The 25,758-nt window shown below is 28.4% G+C and overlaps 1 protein-coding gene across 1 annotated transcript; it reads left to right on the top strand.

Moving 5' to 3' along the window:
- The first annotated feature begins 10,013 nt into the window (after positions 1 to 10,013).
- Positions 10,014 to 18,618, top strand: LOC129976028 (exosome complex component RRP40-like). The gene is made up of 4 exons (XM_056089365.1): positions 10,014 to 10,281; positions 12,495 to 12,644; positions 15,537 to 15,688; positions 18,348 to 18,618. Exons 1-4 carry the CDS (start codon positions 10,093 to 10,095, stop codon positions 18,556 to 18,558), a joined length of 702 nt encoding a protein of 233 aa, XP_055945340.1. The 5' UTR covers positions 10,014 to 10,092; the 3' UTR covers positions 18,559 to 18,618.
- The last annotated feature ends 7,140 nt before the right edge of the window (positions 18,619 to 25,758 follow it).

Here is a 25,758-nt window from a genome sequence, read left to right as displayed (position 1 = left end):
GCCCTGTTGAACAAAAGACTCGGCCTCATTCCTTTTCTTAGCGTGTTCTCGCGTCAAGTTGTTCATTTAAAGAGTACTGATGGTTTGATGAATTACTATCTTGACAAATTTTATTAAATTGCATTGTCTTCACTTTGAAATTAACATCAGAATAATGAAAACCTTTAATTCTGAGTATATTCATACATAAAATTTGTTGGTACTATTGTAGAATCAATATATAGAATCGTATAGTCTCGTGTGAATCGTAGCTGAATATGTCATCTGTATTTAGATGCATATTTTCCTACGCTGTACTGTGACTTAAGAATACAATCATTGAATTCAAAAAACGTAACGGGTTTTAAAATTAAATTGAATCACATCTTTTTACGTGTATCATGTCAGCATGAAATGACTCTATTGGTAAAATATTACTGTGTTTAACATTTTTCTATAAGCAATGTCTTTCAGAAAATCCAAAATTAATTTTATGCTTTAACATATTATTAATGAAAACGATATGTCAAATTAAAGGATTTCATCATTTTTCCCCAATTTGAAAAAATGATGAAATCTTTCAGTTAAAAAAATGATCTTCCTTTGTCTTCAGATTTTTATCTTCAGATCCAACTTGTTTAAAAACGCTGTAATACTTCCTTTGTTGCCCATGCTTTTTAGTAAGGACATTGTGTGATATCTCTATTATTTTGCTCGATATTTTGAATGCCGGACAATATTATGAAGATATCATAAAAATGTTATTAGTCATTTTGAGCTGATAGGGATATATTCTTTTAGACTATACCGATCTTCCCTCAGTGGCGTAACGAAGGTAAACTGCTTCCAGTCCGTTAACAGTGTTTCAGCATGGTAAATGGCATCAGGGGCATGGCATTACTTTTTTACCTCTCATTGCATTTGATTTCAAAAACAAGTATAAACCTCATTAAAGTTTTGTCTACATACCATTCCGTGTAACTGGCATCCTGAGCATAAATAACCTTTTGCCTAATATTGGATACAAAACTGTCCTTCATCCAAAATAATATCATGTTAGCAAATCAAGATAATAAGTTCTTTATATTATAGTTGTTTTTCTATTGTATTATCATTAATAACAAAAGAGTCAGTTTTAGTTATACAAGTTGTTGTTGTTTTTGACTGATGGTACTGAGAGACCTCTGTAGCTCGAACTATCAGCCGCAAAGCCACCCAATTTTGCACGGGGACTATTGACGACATAGGAAAAAAGAATCCGCGAAAGAAAATTTTAGTTCGGAAAGTTGCCGATAGGGAGAATGTGACGCTTTTGATTTAAATTTTAACTGCACGATAAATTTTTAAAAATCTACAGTAAAGAGATAAATGAATAATAAAGAATTAATTTTTCCACAAATGTGCTTTATTCGAAAAAATAACTTTTGTAAATGGTTACAAATAAAATTTTAAAAAAAAGAGGAAATTCTATTCTACTTCCTTTTTATTCTTTGTTCTTTTGTTTCTATTGAGTAGAATCGCTTTCCCAGTGAAGACATCGGCTATTTTCAATATGACATCCATTTTCTTGGACTAAGTATTGCATTCTGTACACCGTACTCTCTGCAGTTGAATGCAACATTTCAGCAGGCATGTTCATAGCAATTCGTGTTATGTTTTCCTTTAAAACTGATAAGTTCGAGACTCCACCAAGATACATCTTCGATTTTAAATAACCCCCAGAAAAAGTCACATGGGGTTAGATCCGGGGAGGAAGGTGGCCATGCAACACGAAAAAGTGACAAATGACTTTTTCTTCTGCAAAGTGATGGCGCAACAGTTACTGTACGGATGTACCAATATGTAGTGGTGTTCCATCCTACATAAAGACAATTTTTCTAAAAATTGCCTTTGCTGAAGTTGTGGGATAACAAAACTACTCAGCATATCATGATATCGTTGAGCGTTTACGGAACAAGTCTGGAGTCCTGCTTGGGCAATAGTCTCAAAAAAGTATGGTCCGATGATAAAATCTGCTGTAAAACCACATCAAACAGTTACTTTTTGAGAATGGAGTGGGATTTCTTGAAATGCGTGGGATTGTTCAGATGCCCAAATTCTAGAATTCTGAGTGTTAACAGTCCCATTCAAATAAAAATTTGCCTCATCACTTCAGAGAACTGTCCAAAGCCAAGCCTCGTCGACCTCCATCCTGGCAAGAAATGTCAAAGCAAAAGTTAACGAAGATCTGTAGGTTTTAATTCATGAAAAGGCTAATTTTATATGGATAAAATTGAAGAATTTTTCTTAAAACTTTCCATACAGTTGAAGCACTAACATCCAGTTGTCGGGCAACTCCACGTGTGCTGCAATTACCAGCAGTACTCGTTTGATTTCTTCCAACGATTGCAGTCGCAACATCTGTGATCGTATCCTCCAATACCGGTTTCCGTCCTCTACCAGGCCGAGTCGCAAGAGAACCTTTTTTCTTTTTTTTTTTTTTTTTTTTCAAATTTTTTTAATCATTGCTTTTACTGCATTCATTGATAGAGGTCCTTTACGTAAATTGTTTCGTCTTCTAAATTCAAGAAGAGCGGCTGCTGCATTAGATTGATTAAAATAAAAGAGCTTCACAAGCAATGCACGCGGTGCTAAAGTGAGACGCATTTTACAAATCAACTGATACTTGAAATGATTTTTAATATCCCATTTCTTTTTTATAACTCAAAATACTGACTCTGGTGTCGACTACGTAATCGGGATTTTTCTTTTTGCAATTTTTCCCCGTGTTTTATACAAAATTTTAGCTGTCTTAATACATAAAGCGCCACATTTTTCCCTAACGGCAATCTTTGAAACTAATTTTTTCCCCGGATTCTTTTTTCCCATGTCGTCAATAGTCCTCGTACAAAATTTTGTGGCTTTGCGGCTGATAGTTCAAGCTACAGGAGGTATCTGAGTGCCATCAGTTAAAAAAAAAAAAAAAAAAAAAAAAACCCTGTACTTTTTCAAATAAAAAGCTTGGCAAATAAACAAGAAAAAAATCAAAAAGATATTAATAAAGAGCAAAACATAATATGTGCACTGAAACAAGAGCTAAAAGAGTAAAATGTGACAATGTTGTGACAAGAAGTCATCCAATTGTTTAATTAAATTAATTAAAATTAATTGAATTTGTATTAATCGTAGATTTAGGATCGCTCTGAAGAGAATATTTTATTGTGATATGTGCAGATCTATACTTTCCAGAATTGAAACTGCAGAAGTGTTCGTTATTTATTTGATTAATTGTAACGAATTAATCAAGTAGCTCATTAGAATAACTAATATTTTAATGAAAAAAAAAACAATATTGTATAACATCATTTTCCAAATTTTGAAACAATTTAAAATATAAAATTTATTATATCTCTTTTTGGAATAAAGATAAATATGCACATTCTTGCGCTAATTTGTCAATCATGCGCTCATTTGTGTGTGTGTGTTGGCACTCTATAAGCCAAATCGTTTGATCTAGAGTTATTAAATTTAGCCCATATATATTGATGGTAAAAACGTGCAATTCAGAGAGATTTAAAAATTTTTTAATTAGAATTTTATTTAATTAAAAAGTAAGCTGGATTTTGATGCTTTTTCGCAATAAGTTCCAAAAGTATTAACACACAAAAAATTTATTTTTATGCCGCTTTAAAGTCCGTGAAATCATCTTTTCCCTGATTTAATTTCTGCAAAAGTTTTACATTAGATTGAATTAACTTTTAAAGATATTTTTAAGTATATTTTACAACAATGTTTTCATTGTTTTAAATGGGGAACCGAAATAGTTGATCGGTTGATTTTTTTTCACAACAATATTTTCATTGTTGTAAATGAAACAGATATTGTTTCCATTGTTTCATCAAATATTTGATTGGGTGATTTTTTAATATATTTCTCAACAATGTTTTCATTGTTTTAAATGGAACCGAAATTGTTTCCATTGTTTCATCAAATAGTTGATAGGTTGAATTTTTTCGCAACAATATTTTCATTGTTGTAAATGAAATCGAAATCGTTTCCATTGTTTCATCAAATATTTGATTGGCTGATATTTTAGTATATTTCGCAACAATATTTTCATTGTTGTAAAATGAAACAGATATCGCTTTCATTGTTTCATCAAATATTTGATCGGCTGATTTTTAAGCATATTTTGCCACAATGTTTTCATTGTTTTAAATAAAATCAAAATCGTTTTCATTGTTTCATCAAATATTTGATCGTCTGATTTTTATCCGTTGTTGAAATTTAAAGAAGGATTCTGTTTAATATCTATGTAGTTTACAATATGAATAAAAAACTGAAGTTACAGTAAACCTAAATTTAGAAAAGGATTGAACTGGACATAATAGCGCTATGATATCATAGAATTGGTCCCATTAGAAAAGTTCATATATATAATAAACAAAACATAAGTAAAACTATTAACATTACAAGTTTTAATGTCTGACAATTTGAGAGAATCATGGATATAAAGTTTTATTAAAACATTTAAAAGAAATATAACCAATATCTCCGGTGAACTATATGGTCTCCAAAGGTGACTAGCTGTTCATTATTGAGCTGCAATATAAATGCCAATATTAAACAACATAGATTTTTTTTTTGATAATTTAAACGTAGTTCTAAATGATATAAATATTCGTAAAATAAGCCTAATTATTTATTACAGCGTGGAAAGAATAATTTTTTTATATATTCGCACAGCATCTCTTTATTATTCTTTAAGAATATGTGTTAGAATATTAAGAATATTGTTACTGCTCATTTATCGTCATGTTCTTCTATCCCATTTTTAGCTAATCATTTGATTGACAATATCTTATACATTCGACTAATTGGATCATAAATAAGGAGGGTAGATAATGGTTAGGACTATCTTTTGTGGATATTTTTCTTTCATGCACTTCCAGAACAAATTTTGAATAGACTTTTAAATAAATTAATTTAACCGGGTATGGCGCTAATAAAAAAATTGGCAGATATTTGATTTTGCCTTCAAGGTCTGAGTGGATGACAAAGTTTATGACCTGCCAAAAAGAATTAATTACTGTTCTTAATATTCTATTTCTGATGAAGCGATTTATTTCTTTACTTGTTCGTTGAACAAATGTGTCTACAAAATTGAAGGTGCTTATATTAGAATGGATAAGATAAGTAGCTTATTAAAGGGTAAAAAATGTTATTATTTGCCTGTTATAAGAAAGAGCATTTTAATTTTTATTCCTTAATTTTTATTTAATTTTTCTTGTTCATTTTCAGAAAATTAGTTTACTATTTATAAGGGAAAATGTTTACTTATCTTCTGTCACCAGCATAATAAATTCTTTTAGAATTCAAGATATTTTTGGCAATATTTTAATAATTTTTTGATGAAATGTCAAATTATTGTCAATTCATTGCAAAAATTTATTGGCATGCCCAACATTTAACAAAAAAATTAATTTCACTACAATTTCTATTCATTTACTGGCGGGGGTTTGGCGTGGTTAAGTAACATGTGCAGATTTTTTTTTTTTATCCCTTCTCGTTCGTCATATTTTGTTTAGAAAACGAAATAAACACTCTATTATTTTGCCAACATGCCATCTTGAAAACCCTAGAATTCTATAATTTTTTTTATGCCCGAATAACCATTCTGCTCTTTACAGACAAAAAATATGATGATAATCTCAATGCAAATAATTAGCTACACATTCTTGGGTTATTTTTTCAGAGTAAATATAGTATTATCATTAATTACGTTTGTTCGTTCTCTTAGATTTTCAGAGCATTTTTAAAAATTTAAATGGCTCCCCACAATTTGCCCTTCTTCCCCGGTTTATATTGCCATCTCTCCGGCCCCTTGAAAAATGTAAAAGATGGGTAAAATTATAGAATATGTGAAACGTTATTTATTACGAATTAACTGATTATTATTTCATTAAAAGAAATGCCTTTTGAAATTTTAAAATATTTCATTTTTGAGCCTTTTTTTTTTTTTTTTTTTGGCCATTGTGTCGATTGCAAGTTATTCAGAAATTTCCTACAAGGATCGATTGATTAAATTTAATGTAGATTTCTGAAAGACAAATATAAAATCTATTTAATTTATTACAATTTTTCAAATAATTTTATGAGATATTTTCATGCTATTCGTAGACAAAACTAAATTAAAAGCATTAAGTTTATAAGAAATTATTTTAATTTTACGTTGGTTTCAAAAGGGGAAAAATATTTCATCGTGAAAAAAACTACTGTGAATTCTTTATTTCGATATGAAAGATAACAAAATTGAAGGAACAATTTCAGTATTCAAATGTTTTAAGGAGTAACTGTATTAAAGATAAGAGAAATTTAGGATTCCTCACCAAAGGTAGACAGCCACAGTGAATATTTCAAAATAGCCATTAAGCAAATACCTAAAGACAGTCATAACAGGTTTATTTGATACAGGAAACGTCTCAAGCGTTTTCTATGATAAATAATAATAAAAGTCCAAGAACATATTGAAAAAAGAAAATATCCTTTCAGCACTAATCCATGTTACCAAAAATCACTCAACATTCAGCATTTTGAAAGTAGGTGGCTTTTTAAATTAACAGTTTAACTGATTTTATTTTTGAAAATAAGATTATTGTAACAAAAAGAGCAAAAATCATAATTCAGAAATAATTCAAGAAAATGGAAAGATTGTGAAATTACCTTCTTCAATTCGTTCACTTGGATGAAGAAACTTCGTACAATTCTTTGATTCTATTTGCCTGCTAACTGAATAATTGAAATAAAACTACTTTTGAAATTCATATTAATTGTAGAAAAATAGGCAGTAAAGGTCTGCAAAGGCATTTCTTAAAAACACTACGAAAAAAAATCCCACAAACCTAGTTATAATATTTATTACATTTTCATCTTTGCAAATATTGTCACTAACACTTTATCCCGATATTAATGCATAGCGGATTACAGCGGTTGTTGTGCCTGTATCTGATCAGATTATGAGGTAATGCGATTAAAAACAGTATAAATATTTTGTAAAAAGAATACTTTATGGACACAGAGGTGGCATAACATACAAATATATGACTTTTGAACATGTAGAGTCATAAGGTTTCGATGACTTTTTTTTTTTCCCTCCAAGTATTAAATAAAAGAGAAAATGAAGCGAGATGTCTCAATCGTTAGCAGCATTGTTTTCAACAATAATGCAGAAGTGCCTGGGGGTAAATAATGGAAATGAATATTAAAAATTTGGAGGAGGAACATATTGGAGGAAGTCGAACTGTCACAAACCCTGATGATACACTATGTATAGGCAAAAAAATATTTCTAAGATACTGACCTTTAATTAAAATTCCATGCAGTTACATCTAGGTAATAAAGAAACCATCTTCACAGGTGCCGAGGAAAAAGTGATTTATCTTCCAAATTAATAGTGGTCACAGACGAATCCCGTTTCTTTCTCGAGGCTAATGATCATCACGCGTTCATAACAATGAGCTCTTACAAAAATCTTTTGTCTTTTGCCAGTTATTTTCCGAGTAGACATAGCGGGTTAATTTCGAGCATTATAATACTCTTATGGCAATATAATTCCCCTCTTAATTATGTTTCAACTAGGAAAACAAAAAAGTACATCAAAATGATACTTATATGCACCTAGATGGTGTTCATGAAAAAGATTTCTTGAAAGTTCTTTTACAATGACAATACCTTATGGTGCTATACCTGAGAGATGCCGAAGCACTGTTGGTCATCGAGTCTATACTTTATTACGCACTTGGCAGAAATAATTAGTTGGCAATTTCGTTCTTATTTCCATCACACAATGGTTATTACTGATCTGATTGAATAAGTCTAACAATTGACACACAGTATTTCAAGTCACATGGATGTAGCTTGAAAAAAAATTTGAATAATGATATGTTTTGTCAGGTAGACTTAAGAAGAGAAGACTTAAGAGATTCTCTCTTTCTCTCTTTAAAGACTTAAGTAGAGAAAATATTTTATTATGAGAACTCATACAGAATAGTTACATACTAAAAATAAAATAAACTAATATTCTCGAGAAAAAAATGTGTTTTTCCAAATAATGTTTATTGCTACCACTATGTATTATTAAATATTTTAAATTTACTTTTCTAGACAATTTAGACTGTTTTGAAATTTAGAATTATAAAGGCTGCCAAACATTTTACATTTGCATTTATTACACTTGCATGGTCTCTTGAAAATTCATATATCCGCCTACCTTGATATCCCGCCTTCCAGAAGCAGATGATTTTATAACACATTCTCTAAATGATATTGTTAGATATGTCTGGAATATCACAGAACAAAATAAATTGTTCTTTGAAGATTGTGAACTGATTTCTGTTATTCAAGTGTGAAAATTTCTCTTGTTTTGTTCCGAACTGATGAAATTCTTCATTTTGGACTTCGAATACTACCGCTTATAAATTTCTTGCCTTATCAACGTCTGATACTCGCGTAAGAAAAAAAGAGTGTGCATTCGACTTCGACAAAGAACGCAAATAATGAATAGTAACGGATTTTTATCACATTCACCATAACGAGTTAAGAATTATATATCCTCGCTGGTTAATTTGATAAATATTCCAGAATTCGTCATATTTACCGAAGTTAGTGATGATTATGAATATTAATCGGCAATTATATGTAATCATCGTATTAATCACATTTACAGCAACATATGCATGCTAATATTTTGTTTTTCCCTAAGTTCCCTATTAGTATAAAATGCCCAACTACATTGTTGGGATATCTTGTGCTAATAGGATAATTCTAAATGTGTAGAAAATTTTAGCAAATTTTGTATTTGTGGGAATATAAGACATTTTTTTCCCAAGAAATAAAATGTATAATTAGCAATCGATTTACATTCAAACTTTTTACACATGATTTCTTTTTTCGTATTTTTTTCCCCCCTTCCTGTGTTTTTTTCTGAAATTAAGGAAATTTCAGAATTTTTCAAATTTAAATATTACCACTTAAATAACGGGTAAAAGTATTATAGGGTGAGGGTACGACTGAAACTAAATGGTATTATAGGATTTTGATACTAAAACGGATCCTGTTTTCTAAATTGGAATGATAATTTCATCCAAAACTTTTGGAACAGTGCATCTGAATTCCACAAGGAAATAATGTACATTTTTTCAGGCAAAATATATACCCAGAAATAAATTCAATAGTTTTGAAAATAATTAAAAAGTACGAAACAGAACGGTCCTGAGATCATTGATCAAACTAAATTTCAGTTATATTTATGTCATGTGCAATGGCTTTAAAAAATACAAGATTTTGTTCTCTATATTGTGAATGCTTATAAATTAAAATTATTCTTTCATTTTTTTTCTCTGATTTTCTGAGAAATAGCATTAATCTTTATGATAAATTCTAAACGGTACAGAAATTGATTGCAATGATTATTAGTATACAGTGGCGCCATCTTTTATTAGAGAAAAATAACAAACATATTTAACAAAACTCATAAAATGGTATTGTTTCTTAAGCAAACCTGTATGATGATCGTTGCTTTGACCGCAATATTATTTCCGTAACATCAATAGCAGATAAATGTATGATTTTTTAAAATGATATACTACTAATTTCCTTCTACTTTTCGAAAAAATATGATTGATGCACAGAGAAACATAAATTCATGAAAATTTTGAAATATTATTTAAAAATATAAATAAAAAAAATTCATTTGAAAAGTAGAATTTCTAACATTTGAACATATAAAATAAAAGTGTTCATATTAAAATGTCAATTTGTATATTCTTTTCGTCTAAATACCAACTCTTCATTTGTTTATCATATCAATAGATTATGTTGCAAAGCCTCAAATTTATTTTTTTGGTCAGTGTAAAAGTTGTTATCTTAATAAGTTAATATATTAACTGAATTTTCGTGAAATAAATACTTTACCCACCCACCCTGCCTTCATTTTAGTGCTATCCATTGCAATATTACTAAAAATTATTTCATATTTGCATTTTGTCTGAGTGGCAACATCATATCTATGCGTTTGTTTACTAGTAGCACATGGTCAGGAAATTTTCGAACAAAGTTTAAAATTATATCTGTGCAATGGAAGTTGGAAAAGTGGTGATGCCTGGCGATGTTCTGCTCGACATTTCAACTTTGCAGGATTCAAATGAAAAGATCATTTTTGGTCCTGGCATGAGAAGAGAAGACAATAAAATTATTGCTATAAAATGTGGTGTTTTGAAAAAGAATTCATCAAAAGTTTATTACATTGATAATCATCAAATGAGGGTATTTGAATTTCAATTTTAGGTGTAAATATTATATAATTTCGTCTACCTTGGTTTTTATTTCTAGTTTACTTTCATAATTTTTCATCTTTGTAATTCTAGTTGTTTCTAATGTTCTCAGAAAAAAATTTTACGAAAAAATAGAAAAAAATACCAAAAAGAAATTGCGGTTTTTTTTTTTTTTCTGATTTCTTTATTTCAAGTTAATTAAATTTAGAATTTTTTTAATAAAATTATTTTACCTGGAAATTTAAATAAGTTATTTTATATTTTGCATAAGAAGTAACTGCTAAACTGTAATTTTTTACAAGCGATAAGGTGCCAAATATCATAACAACTATATCATTTAGTGGATATATGGTACTTACTAGAAAGTTGGATACATGACGACGGATTGTATATTTGGATAGTTGTATAGTTGGATACTTTTTAAGAACGGTAATTCGTCTAATGAACTTTTTTTCTTAACTTAATAAAAAAAATTATTTTTAATAGTTTTGATTAATTTATTTATTAATTATATATTATTAATTATTATTAGTTGTAATATTTTTTGATTAAATTTTTTATTATATTTATTTGGATAAGCTTAACTAGAATATTTTTCATCTTGGCGAGGACCTGGCACAAAATCCTTCTATTCTACCATGCTTTCTATTGTTTAGCAGAGATTGATAAGAAATCTGTGTTATGTTTTTAGCAGTACCATAGTCTGCATATATCTTGTATATTCTGTATTTCAGATGCCCTTCTTTCTTTCTTTCTTTCTTTTTTTTTAGCTTTAAAATTTTATGATTTATTTTGTGTGTATCTTTTAATTAAAGTTACATATTTTATCATTTTAATGTTTTTATTAAATCTTTGTAAATATATCTTCTTTTTTTTTTCCATGCATTCTGCTTGACAAAAGTGATATTTGTCTCATAAATCTCTAATAAAATAATAAGAAATTACAGCATTCATTTCAATCAAACATCCATTATTTTTTTATATTTGCAACAAGATATGAGTTACATTAATTTTCTACAAATTCTTTTATATTCTAACTTTTTTTAACAATTTTAAATGCAAAATTAAAAAATAAGACAAAAGTAGGGAATTAAATATTAATTATTAGTAGGGAAAAAATTTATATAAAAAATCAAGTAATTTTGTAAATCAAGATGATTTTCTATTAGTAATATTATGTTATAAATTAATAATATTAATTAAATTAATAATATAAATGCAACAGAAATATTTATTGTTAATGATTCTGAATAACAAGGAATAGACAGAGAACCACCATAGTTAAAGCAGGTGAAGTTGGGGATTTAATTTAAAAATACTGTTATTGAATGTTTTAATTTCTAGTATATTAATGATAATGAAATATTATATGGTATAAAGATTTCCATATTTCATTCTACTTAGGTAGCCAGTATTCTGTATAGAAATCAAAGTCTATTAAAATTTTTAACTAAATGAAATTCTAGCAGTTTTTTTTAAATTGATGGTGTAAAAGTCTCAGCATTTTCTTGGGGGAAAAAATCTTACTGGAGGAAGTGCTATTAATATTGCTCTTAATTAGTTACTGAAATCTGAAGAATTTAAATTGTAGAAATGGTCATTCAATTATAGATAAATAATACTTGCCTCATGACAAAATAATCAATATATACATTTTCATGATCAAATTTATTGGAAGATGGATGTACATTTATTGCTTTTATGTACTATAATAGAAACTTCTGTTCTTTAATATATGATTCATTTTATGAAAATTGGGTTTTATAAGTTTGATTAATTTAACTACAATTATTGCCAAATTTTTATTTTAGAATTAAAGAGCAATTTTTGTTTGCATGTCAGTTATCAGATATATGCAAAAGTGTCAATTACAGCAAAGTTAGCGATGAATGGTAAATTTTGCATTATTTGGCATATGTTCTAACTCAATCAAGACAATAGAAAATTAATTTGTATTTAAATATGAATTTGTTTTTCAAGCTCATTCATGTAGGAGACTTGAGTTTTTATACAATACTTTTATAAAATTTATTTTAATTAAGTATTTTTATATGGTTAGATAATTATTTTGAGTTTATTCTTTATTTACTTAATCTATTAAAATGTAATCTGTTTCAAATATTCAAAAATTTTGCATTCATTGATTAAATATTTTATATAAAGAAATTATTTTGTTAATTTTCAATATTTTGTTCAATATTTCAGTATGTACCAAATCGGGGAGAAAATGTAATTGGAATTGTCTTAAAGAAAGGGGCCGATGAAGCAGTTGTTGACATTGGAAGCAGTGAACCAGCTATTGTAGACCTCCTCAGCTTTGAAGGTTCCACAAAAAGAAATAAACCAGCACTGAAGGTCTGAAATAGTTTTTTTTTTTCTTTATTTTTTATCTTTATTCTCTAAGATTGTTATTCTTTTTCTTTAATTTTACTGTATTTTTTTTAAAATGTGTTACTGAATTAGAATTTTATAGCATTAATGCATTAGCTCTTCCATTCTTGAAATTTTTTACCTAAAATAAATAATTTTTTTGAAGCTATATTGGCAGAAATAATCCTAATAGTACAAAGAGGTGATTAATATCTATAAATTTATTCATTCCAAAAGCTATAAATTTAATGCTTGATCAAAATAGCTGGTTGCTTGAAGGGTTGATTATTTTGTTGGCATATATTCTTCTATTGTTGTTAAACTTATTTATCATTATATTAGTATCATTTATATGCATACACAATTGTACTTAAATTATTATTTATTATGAAATTTGGATTAATGTATTATTCTTTAAAAATATATACTTAGTGAAATTAGTAAAAAAATAAAGATGAGTTTATTGCATTTATTCACTTAACTCTAGAAGAGACATACTTCAGTAATTTGTCATTACATTATTTCTGAATTTACCAAATAAAATTTAATATTATTATATTTATATCATTTGTTCATAATATTTTTGGCCAATCATGTGTCATATAAAAATATTTAAATAATTGTTCAAATATTTCAGAATCAATTTTCTACTGTGCAAATTAATGTTCATGTTAGTGACAGTATTTGAATATATGATTTGTTTTTGCTTTTTATATCTAGATATGATATTCAGGGAGTCAAAAAAATTTCAATGTCTCAAACTTTTTAAAAATTTATTTCCTTTTTTGTACCAACATATCTACTGAAACATATATTTTATCTTTGCTCAAAATAAATAAATTATGCAGCAGTTTGAATAAAACTATTAATTCTATGCTATCCTATCAACTACAATTTTTATCTTTTGAAATATTCTTATATCTGAACTGTTTAATTCTTCATTCTTTGTATAAATACTCATAAATCTTCCATGGTCATAATCATCCTTGGTTGCTATACCAACTGAGCATTCTAAAATATCACAATTTATTAGCATTATTTTTTGTTTTTAATCTAGTCATTGTAATGTCATTGCTTGCTTATACTTATTATAACTTTCAGGTTAGTTTGTAATCTAATAAATTTTAATATTTTTGTGGAAGTTTTTTGTCTCTTTATAAAAAATTTGGTTGAATTATTTCTAATACTAAAGCATTAATACACAACACAGCTGTTGACATTTTTGTCTATTTGGTATCTGTGCTAATACTGCTTTGTTTTAACTAACAGTTCTAAAATAATGTTAAATATGTATATCCTAATTCATTAAAATTTTTATTGTGCTTCTGCACAATCATACACACAAGTACGTATGATCTTGAAGTGGTGTAGTTTGAACCAAAATATTTGGCTATTGACATAATGAAAGTAAAACTAATTTTCATATAAATATTTTATGTTTTGAATCTATCAGTATACGTTCAAAATACAGATGGTATTGTTTAATATCATAAAATTATTATATTTATAATAAAGATAAATTATTTGTATGTCAAAATTCTATGGACCAGACTATTTGACTTAGGTCAACCAATCATGGTACATATATACTTTGGAGGGTGTAAATGTGCATTTCAGTGCAACTGGAAAAAAAGAAAAAATAGTTACATTTTTAATGAATTAAAAATTAAGCTAAATTTTGCCATTTATCTGCAATAACTTCAAAAAATATTATTGCACAAGAATGAATGTTATGCCATTTCAAAATTTAAAAAATTTTCTTTTTAATGATACTAATAATATAGATATGCAAATTTTTGCTGAATTTTGGCAATTAAAAAAAAAATCCCACTTTCTAACAATAGATCATGATGCTGCTGTGAGATTCAAACTATTTTCAATTTTTCATCAAATATTTAACTGCTGGATTTTCTTTGATTGCTGGAAGTTAAAGAATAAAGATTTTATTTAATATCTGTGTACTTTACAAAAAAAATGAAGTTACAATATTGTAACATTTAGTAGATAAATGAATTCATATAGATAAATAGCATTCAGAAGCAGATATTTACATTTTTAATAGCACTATAATGTTATAGGACAGTCTCCATTTGAGAGGTTCGTGCATACTGTAAATAAAACTTAAGTAAGACATTTAAAATAATATGATGTTAATGTCAGACAATTTGGTAGAGTCATGGGCATGAATTATATCTGAATAATATTTTCTGGTATATGAATATATAGGTTGATTGAGTGTTAATAACTGCTATTACTCTGTACTGAATAAATAACTAAATTAGATAAAGCTCTTAAAAATTTTTAAAAAATTTCTTTTATTTAAGCATTATGATATTTTTGTCTTTTACATTTAAAGTACTTACATTACATTAAGTTAATTGATTATATTCCCCTATACATGTCATTTGATGGGATATGATGCCACTGATCATTAATTTGTACAAGCATCAATTTGTTAAATATCATGTTTATACCAAAGTATCAGAAGCAGTGGTAGACCACTCCACAGATCATAAAATGGAACATCATAGCATAATCCACTCTATAGTACATACAGACATCAGTGTATTATAATACAAATGGGAGGGGTATCTTATTAAAACAAATAATGAAAAAATTTAGAATTATTTGGCATCATTTTAAATAAAGTATAATAATATAAAAGTAGACACAGTTTGTTAAAAAAAATTCTGTGCAATTATGATTCCTTTTAATAAGTGAACATTTGATTCATTTATTCTTAGATAGATTTTATATAAGTAGCAATTTATTTTTGTGTGATTGAATCAAATAGAGACAAATCTTGTTGAATGAGAAGTGAATCATGACAGTTTGTGTACAACATTTAAAAAATATAATGTAAAATTGCTTTTACAGATTGGGGATGTTCTATATGCAAAGATTTTGACCGCCTGTAAAGACATGGAGCCTGAACTTGTCTGTGTCAATAGTTATGGAAAGAGTGTTGGCTTTGGAGTTGTTCCAGAAGGTGGTTATGTATTAAATGTTTCTTTGGAATATTGTAGAAGGTAAGAATTCAATGTATTAGTTTTTTTATCCTGATATAAAATACTTGAATCTATAATTTTGAAATCCTTTAAATTATTTGGCTAATAATGTGGCAAGAAAAAATATAATTAATAATAAATATTATATTTTAGTTTTTTAAAACTCAAACTTTCAGTTATTTTTTGAATTTCTGATATTTTATTTGTTGAAATGCATTTGATGTTTTTGTGCTGCTAATGATAAATCTATAGTTTCACTTTCAAATGTATTGATCTATAAACTTAGAAAAAAATATTAAATTTGTTGTTAGTTTTTATTACCTATAATCTTATTTTACCTGATATTATACCTGATTTTCCTCTCACTCTCTACATTATTGCATCCTTCTGTTAGTACAAGAAAAAAATATTCTTTATCTTATTTTATATCTACACATCAGATACATATTATGAACACACAAACTTTAACCATGAAAAGTCTGTTTCAGAATTTTTATTCCTCCTGGAAAAAATTGTTATAGAACCTTTGATCACTTATATGTCATCAATTTCTAATCACACATTATAAACCTAACAATTAGAAAATTAAGTAAAAGATATGGGGAAAGAAAATCCCCCCCCCCCAAAAAAGGAAAAATTTTAGATGTGAAACATTTTAATGGAAATGCAGATTTCAGCTTTTTCAGAATTGAATTTTATCATTCTTGAGATTGATTAATCTCATTAAATGTGTCTCAATAAAATGTATATATTTTTTGTTTTAATTAATTATGCTTATTTTTTCGTTCCAGTATTTATATTTGGCACAGATCATTATTTTATGAAGTTCGGCTTCTATGATAATTCCTATAAGTTCAGTTGGAAAGAAACAAATATAAATTCTCAAAAAATCGAGAATGCAGAATTCCTATTCTATAATTTATTTATCTTTTAAATGATTTGTCATTTTCACATACAGCAAAAATAATTCTCTTTTAGTAATTTTTCAACTAATTCTGGTTGCTTCACTAATATATAATTAATTAATGTAATCTTTTTTTCCAAAGATTTTATTTTATGGTATATTCTAAAAATAAAGAATTGCTTTGAAAGAATCTCTTAAAATAGTTGGTTCTGTATATCAATCTGTTATAGACTCATTTCTAATAAATGGACAAAAAAAATTATTTGTGAGCTTTTGATGCATTCTATCATGAAACTATGTCATTCATACATGTATAAACAGTATTCTTAAATGAATGTTTAAAAAGCATTCATTTCATAATACTTTGAATAAATTAGGAAAGAATTATTTTTGTAATCAATTTGTGTTTGAAATATCTCTCCCAAATTATTTACTAAAGTAGCCTTTAAGAATTTTTGCATTAAACTTTTAAGATTGGATTGCAAATATAAATAACGAAATTAGCATGTTTTTCAACTTGAACCAGTGATGGCAATGATAAGTTGTTTTATTTTCCTAATTAAAAAAAAGGGAAATTCATTTAAAAGGTATTAATTTTGGTGTCATTTTTCTTGGTATCTCAAAACGTTTTAAGGAAATAGTTTATAATATGCATCCAATTTTCACATGTCAATTAAAGTCAAATTTAATTTTATTTAAGTCTTTTACATCTGAAGCAACTCCCATTTATATATATATATATATATATATATATATATATATATATATATATATATATATATATATATATATATATATATAATATTGGATGCATTATTGGAAATTATAACTAAGTGCATGCAATTTGTCTTTTAATAGACTTATTATAATGCTATTATTAATTGTTTGGAAAAGCAGCATTAGAATTTTTTCATTTCAAGAGTTTTATGGGAAAAATTCTTTTTTAAATTGTTATATTGAAATTGGTTGTGAAATTGATTAGTGGCTAATTGTAAACTTAACATATAGCTTTATTTTGACTTGTCCAAATATAAATATATATATAGAGATTTAGATATGCCTTCATTTGACCGCAGTTCTCAATTACGATGTCCGTCCCAAAATAGCCCTAGTATTGCTTTACAATGGAACGTTAATATAACTAAACTAACTAACTAACTAAGATTTAGATATCTATTCATATTTGTGGATATCTAATGATTAACATATCTAGCCTTATAATAAAGTTAGTCGTTTAACTGCTCTGCCATTAACTATTATATAATTAATAACTGATAAGCTATATTAGATGGACAGTGAATTTATGAATTTTATTTCCCACTGCATGCCAGCTCCACTTTTTGTATTATTGCTTTAAATTTAAATGAATTTCATACAACCTTTTATATGCAAATTTGAATTTACTCTAAAAATTTATCATTCTTGAATATATATTTTTCAACAATTTTTCAACCAAAAATCTGTATCACTTTTCTAAAAGTAAGTGTTCTTTTTCCTCATGCAATCCATCCCTAAAAAGCTCTTTATGGTATTAATCTAACTAAACCAAATTAATTTATATCTGCTATTCAGAACAAAAGATATACCTATCTATTGATAGAATGGAATGAGGATCCAGTAACTATTGAGTCAATAATTAAGTTTGAAATTAATTATTAATTTGTTCCAAATTAAATTATCATGTGTATGTTTCAAAATATTTAATGTTGCATGATGATAACGAATGCCAATATATACTATAATAAATTATTAATCTTGATTTTTAAAAATTAACAGGTTACTTTTGCCTGATTCCCTAATACTAAAAAGACTAGGGAATACCATACCATATGAAATTGCCATTGGTGTAAATGGAAGAATATGGGTTAGATCTACAACAGTTGACAAGACACTACTTGTGGTTCAAGCTTTATCAGTACTGGAATATGCAACTGCTAATGAAATAGATATGATGTGTGATCAGATATCATCTGCTCCTGTTACATAATATTATTTATTTCTGTCCTACTTTGTAAATATAAATAAAACTTTTTTTTTCTTTTAAAAATTTTATTTAATGTTTTCTATGAATCTGTGTTATCATATTAGGTCTGTTTAATATGTAACAATTTAAGCTGCTTATGTTTTAGCAATGACTAGGTATCATCTTATATTTTTGTATCATTATAATATCATATAACATTATAAATCTAAGATGTATTTGAAATTGTTGTTTAGAAAAATATTAAACTATCATCAATTAATCTGTCTTACATAAATTATTAACTTGCATTTTGAATTTGTAAAGAACTCTATTGTCAGTAGTACTCAAGTCAGACAGTATATAGGATACAATTTGGATTTTATGGTGCAAGATCTGTTAAGATGAATATATAGTACCAAACAAAGGTTGTGAAAAATTAAGCAGAATTATGAAATGGTTTTAAAATAGATATAAAAAGGCAATCACTAAATCCAGAACCTCATTTAAATAAAAGAATAAAATTTTAAATAAAGATTATAGTGGTGTGTTGTGGTTTTCTAAGGAACTGCCCGATTTTAAATACACTATTTTTAATCTTCAAAACCACTTATTATTACAGACACACATAGAGAATTAGGTTAAAGAACAGTATGGTGGAGAGATTCCATGATTTCCAGCCGAAAGCATTCGGCGTTAGCGCGAGGGTTGTGCATCTGGCATGGGAAAAAATCGACCTCATGGTGCAGGTATGCCATTCATCTGGTTGTCTTCTGCAAAACGCCACAAGGGGGGAAAAGAGATGCTACAAGATCTAAATATTTGAATTGAGGAATTTTATTAAGTAAATGAAATTAAAATAGTTTTCAATGGATTTTAAGTTTGGATCTTCTGAGCCAAAATCTTATGAGCTAAGCATTTTTTTTTTTTTTTCATTGCAAGTTTAACTACAGTTGAATATGATTAGTGCAAATCTAAATTTAAATAAAAAAAAAAATCAGAGTAAAAATATTTTTTTAAAGATTTTAATTTTATTTTCAATTTCTTCCTATGAAACCAAATAAATTCCAAAATTGTTGATTATTAACTTTAAAGAACAGAGCACTATTTTAACTAATAAGAGAATACCAATTTGATTTATTAAATAATTTTAATTAAAGTACTTGAAATGTCCAATCTTCCGAAAAATGGAATTATATGTAAAACCCTACCTTATCTTAAAAATTCGAATATTCAAAGGATTCTGGCTTTTTTTTTTCATAGATTTATTTGTTTAATCTTTTTTATGATGCAATATATGATTGAATAAACCATCTTCTTGATTAGTAATGCATATGAGCTAAATAATACAATATGAATTAAAAGCAAACAAATAAATTTATGAATTTTTATTGTTGGTAGCATGCAACTAATTAAAACTGACTTTAAAAAAAATTTCCTGGTCCAATGCTGTCAAAAAAAAAAAAAATGAAATGTAAATGCTTTTGCTAAAAATGATGGCCTAAACCATTAGGAAGACTACAAATTTTTGATATTTTTAAACATAAAAGATTTTTTATGTATATCTTACGAAAATTTTTTTATTTATATTATATCTTCATAAAATTTTGCACAATATATTTTGCATTTTCTTAATACAATACAAAGTATAGCATAGTGCAATACTGCACATTTTGAATTCTTTGAAAATGCCATCATATATAGAAAATAATAAAATAATTTCAATCTGATATATTTGATTAAATTCAGATTTTATGAAATTGCCAGTAATGAATTTTTTATTCAGACTTGTACTTCTGAAATTATTCTTCAAGTTAATTAGAAATTAATTATACATCAAGTGAAGCTTTCAAAATAATAACATGTCAACAAAAAACAATGTTTGCTTCGTACAAGACTTACAAACACTCTGTACTACTTTAAATATAAGAAGTAAAAAATACATGTAGGACTCTTAAAATAATTTGGAATTGTTGAATTTTTGGTATATCTTATGGTTTATTTCTCAAAAAAATATATATCGCATATTTGTATTTAATTAAAGGAAAATTTAATTTTCTGTCTTCCCAATGCAACTTTGCAATCCTAAAAAAGAAGGGAAAAAAATCTTTTGAGTATTGTGATACCAGTTGGAAAGTGATGTCTATTCACGTTCGCATGATACACATTATTCATCTGATTTAATTTTCTAATTAATTACCATTTTTATTTCTCTTGTACAAAGTAAAAGTATTATAATTATCAAAAAATTTCAGGCCTAAATTTTGACGATTTCTCTAGATTTCAGATCTCCCTGCTTAAACAAGCAAACCAAAAACATTTTTTGAATGATATTTATTTGTGAATATGATAAATCAAAAACTTTTTGAGTTAGCCAGAGGAAATTTGATATTTGATCCTAAAGCCAAATTTATAGATTTTAATCCAACTGTTAAAGAAATCCATTCACAGGAAATTTCTCTATCTAAATGAATATGATGATTACAAAACGTGAAGACATAAACAGATAAAATTTGGCATCTAAAGTGTAGATCTATATCAAATTTCGAATCAAATGGTTCATAGAACTGACCTGTCTGCCTGTACATTTGGCTCTCTACCTACTTTTGAACCACAAAAACACAATAATTTGGATAGTTAGAATTTGTTAGGTATCTTATCTTGCTAAGATTTTACTGCTGTGCCAATTTTAGTTTCAGTCAATCGACAAAAAGTCATCCCCAAAACACTTGGTTTTCTCCTTTATGCTATGAACCAAAAAAATTCTAAAGTGAAATGAATATTTTGTGCTTTGTAATGTAGTTAAGCACAAATGCATGCATTCATAAAAATAATATATTTGCTATAAGGGTCATTTTTTTTAATGATTGGAATGCCATAGGAATTAAACTGTGAAATACAATCTTATGAGAGTTAAATTGTGAATGCAAAATTTCTCATTTGGCATTTTTTTTTTCTTTCCACTTCACTATTTGTAAGCAAATATGTTAAGGACGTTTTATAAGGTTGCATTATAATTTTCTGAATAGTTAATTATGTGAAAAACTAATTAAATTTTGTTCTTTTTTTATCTCAATTGTTAAAAATTACTCAACTCTAAATTTTCTAATAAAAGTTTAGTCCCAAAATCGTTTTTTTTTTTTTTTTTTTTTTATCATTTATAAAGAATTTGTAAGTTTCAGAAGAGATAGACAACTTATTGAGACTGTAAAAAAAACTTAATCTTTTATCAGTTGATTATTAAGGCTCTGCAGGCGATTTGCTTAGATAATGAGCATAAGATTTTCCTCAAAGGTGGCCCTAAAAGGTACAGGATCACAGAAACTATTTTAGTCGTCAATTTAGGTTTTAGGAATCGAAATTTTTGGAGTTAAGCATACTTGGCCATCTCGATTTACTCGAAAACAAGCGTTAAATTATATGATCGGAACGCCGCGACAACAATGGGCGAGTAACTATGTTTGAATTCTAATATCCATTACGACCATGGGGCTATCTCTTTCAAAGGAGGTACGTTTTATCATTAGAAGAAGATGCTTCGAACCTACAACATTATTATGTCCATTAAGAGGCGGGAACCAACCACCATATTAGAAGCTCCTCATACCCATTTTCGAGATGCCTCCCGAAATATGTATTAAGATTCAAAAAAATGCCCAATCGAAATGTTCTTTCGAATTTCTCGTATGCCAGCTCAGTATGACGCATTTTGTGGGGGGGGGCGAGTATGAATTTTCGTCGCCTTCCTTCCGACTGATTAGTCCAAAATTGAAGCAATAAAAACCACGTATATTTCGTTTTATTTTTATTTTGGCATTTTTCGCATTATATTATTTTATAGCTATGAATAGGCAGATGAATTTTGTATAAATTTTCATATAGATATATAATTTTAATGATAAAGATGATTTTAATCTTTCGAGCATTTTGAATTATTGAGTAATTGTGTCCACATGTGCACAGATGGCAGATAGACCTTATTAATGGAATTCGCGAAGGGATTTTGGTGCAATGACAGCTATTAAATGCTATCCATCTAGTTTGTTAAATTTTTTGAAATGTCACATTCACAGACTCCATAATTTAAAAATATTTCTTTTAAACTCAAGAAGAACTATTTAGATTAATTAAAATTTCTCTCATTCTATATATATATTGTTACGAATCCTTGATGCGGCTTCCCAGCATAGTGGGTTCCATGGGAGGTCCCAGAGCTTGGCGACGACTTTGGCGCCAAAATGGATTGTACCCTAAACATCGAGAATTTTCCCGACCCGTCCAGTAGGAACGGAGATACGCCTCGAACGTTCCTGATCGGTTGAGAGGCTTCTAGCCCCGCCTCCTGAGACCTATAAAAGGAAGGAGCTGCAGCTGCCGGGGGTCGACGGTGAATTGAGTCGTGGACCAGCGGAGTCGAAGAGTAGTCGGAATCGACAGTATAAAAAAACTGGCCTTCCAGAGATAAGCGGAGCAGCGACGGAGTGAAGCTAGTGCTGAACTAAGCTGTGCGCTACTGTCTGTCTGTCTTGTTATATGCTGTTGTTGCTGCACGTCTCGGCTGAAGATAATCGTCTTCTGTGCTGTATATAGTTGTCTTCTTTGTGCTGTCCTGTGTGTCTTCATGTAAATAAACGTCGTTGTTTTATTTCCTACTGCCGCCTGGTGATTGAGCGTTCTCCACACCATATAACCCCCACTATCCAAACGAACCCGGAAATTCCGTAACAATATATATACGTACATTTCATATTCAAGACAGTTTTAAAGAACGAGGTATTTCTCTTTTAAATTCTTAAACTCATTTTAGCACCCTCTGATTGTAGAAGACGAGGCATATGGCCCCTCCCATCTGATACAAACGAACTGAACCGAGAATAGATAGCATTCTAGCGAGGGACAAAATCGGTGCAATCGACGAAAAGCAATCAAACAAGTACTGGCATCCAGGATAGTATTACTACACCAATTTTTCTCTGTCAAGAGTTACATATTCTTCTGCACTGTTACATATGGACGAGATTTGCTAAAAATCAACATAAAATATGAAATTATTGCTTCAAGTATAATCGTTTTTATATGTGGAATTATTGTTTCAAATATTGCCTAATAAAGAGTTTACTGCAAATAAACTTGAATTTTTATTATTTAGTGTGAATGCATGGAAATTTTTTTTCTTCTATGTTTATAGCTGTGTTATAAGATTGTTTGCCTGTTGGTTAGCTCAAAAGTATGTTTCAAAACTTTTTCTCTTTTTCTTAAAAAAGTAAAATTCAAATATCCAAAAATAGTAGCTTTTATCATGTAGAAGATTCTTAATTTCAATGGAAAATATTTTTCATTTCAATTGATTTAAATATGCAACATATGGAACTTAATTTCGTTATTTTAAAAAACGAGGAACAACTATATTTCAACATTTATTCTCTGAGCAAATGAATCTTGCCCTCAAAATAAGAATTTATAAATAAATTAATAATTAAAAATAATGTAAATAGCTCCCCTCAGCCAATTGTTATTGTTTTCCCTAAAATATACTCTGTAGATTTTTTTATGCAAATTGAATGCAAAAATTTTCAGAATTCCGATTCGAAATACATAAAAAGTTTCAAAAGTATGCCTGTACATCTGAACAAAGAATGTGCTCAATCAGATATTATTTCCCTGCGCTTCTCCACGCCCATATTGATAGGCAAAGCAAAAGAAGGTCCTTGGCCTGCCATTGGTCGAAAATTCGAAGGGTAAAAGCTGAAAAGACATCCCACAATTTAGCGGCCAAAGCAAATTAACAATCCTTTATTTTCTCCATTCCGGCGTGGATGTCTAATTAAAAGGTTGGCCGTCATGGGCTGTGTTCTATATTACCTGAATTGGCAGAAAGAGGAAATTTTCGTTTTCATTCGCAATGGAGGGGAAAAAAGAGAACAGTTGTTTGACCTTCGATGCAGTGTCCATTACAGTGGTTACGTCGGCATCGCCCGTCCTATTCGAGAACACCCCTTCCTGTTCAGATCTGATACGAACAATGTCTTTTATGTTTGACGTCGAAGATTTTGAACTATAGGCCATGTAAATGAAATGAGACATATTTGCTTTGTTTGAAAGTTTCTTCAGGTAGGTAGATTACATAGGTGATTTGTCAATACTGAGACGAGCAACGCTGCAAAAGATGATTTTAAAAAAAAGCATCTTATGTTTTATTAAATAAAAACTGTTGTGTTTAGTATCAGGTATAAAAATGTTTTTATTTTGATGTTTCTAAATGAGCAGCGTTGTTATCTGTTTTATCTTTCATTTCAAATTAATGCATGAATGCTAGTCTAAAAATATATACCAAGTTATATATTATTATCTTCTATTTATTTATTATCTTGGAAAATCATGTTAAGTTGAGCAATTAATTAATACAAATAGCGAAAATTTTAAATAACGTATATAGACAATAGGAAGTGTTTTCTTTTAGCGAGCATTACGAGTGATTAAAATACAAAATCATAGTAAACAGTCAGACAAATGGGTTAAATAAAAGAAAAAAGAATCTGAGGCATGAAGAAACTGAAATCGCAACGATTTTCGATATTTTCTATGCTCAGGAAGTGGTTTCTATGCTTTAATTTTTGCCTCAGAGGTTTACAGACCCTACTTTCTCTTCCTTAGAAGCCATTTTGCCACGCACTATGTGTATCTTTAAATGCCAGAGAAATAATATTTCCAAATACTTTTTCGACTTCAATTCAGATTTTATGGTAATACGATTTGATTCCGCAATCAACTCCCTTTTTGCCCGAATGATTGGATCACTGGTATAATAAGCTTTAAAATGGCCTTCGCAAGGGCCGTTGGTCAATCTCTGACTCAAAGACCATTATTAACCAATCGCTGTTTTAGAAGGTCTGTCCCATCATCGAAAATGTTGCCTACACAACGATCTGTACTATACTATCATGAGAAATATAAAACTGAATACTTTATCTACCTACTTCACTCGCACTCGGTAACCCCCGGGGGGCACCTCGAAATGAGGATGAGATGCTTCCGGCATGGTGGTTGGATCTCGCCACCTTGGAGGGTACACTAATAGGTGGGGGATCTGGCTCCTCCCATCGATGACGGGACGTACTTCCTTCGGGGAGGGTTGTATCGTGGCCGGTGACGGCCCTTAGGACTCAACCACAGTTTCCACCAATGTTGCTGTTGCGGCGGTCCTGTCTTTCAGTTTTTATGGTTTAA

Source organism: Argiope bruennichi, chromosome 7, assembly GCF_947563725.1.
Source record: "Argiope bruennichi chromosome 7, qqArgBrue1.1, whole genome shotgun sequence".
NCBI lineage: Eukaryota > Metazoa > Arthropoda > Arachnida > Araneae > Araneidae > Argiope > Argiope bruennichi.
This window is presented reverse-complemented; position numbering and strand designations above follow the sequence as displayed.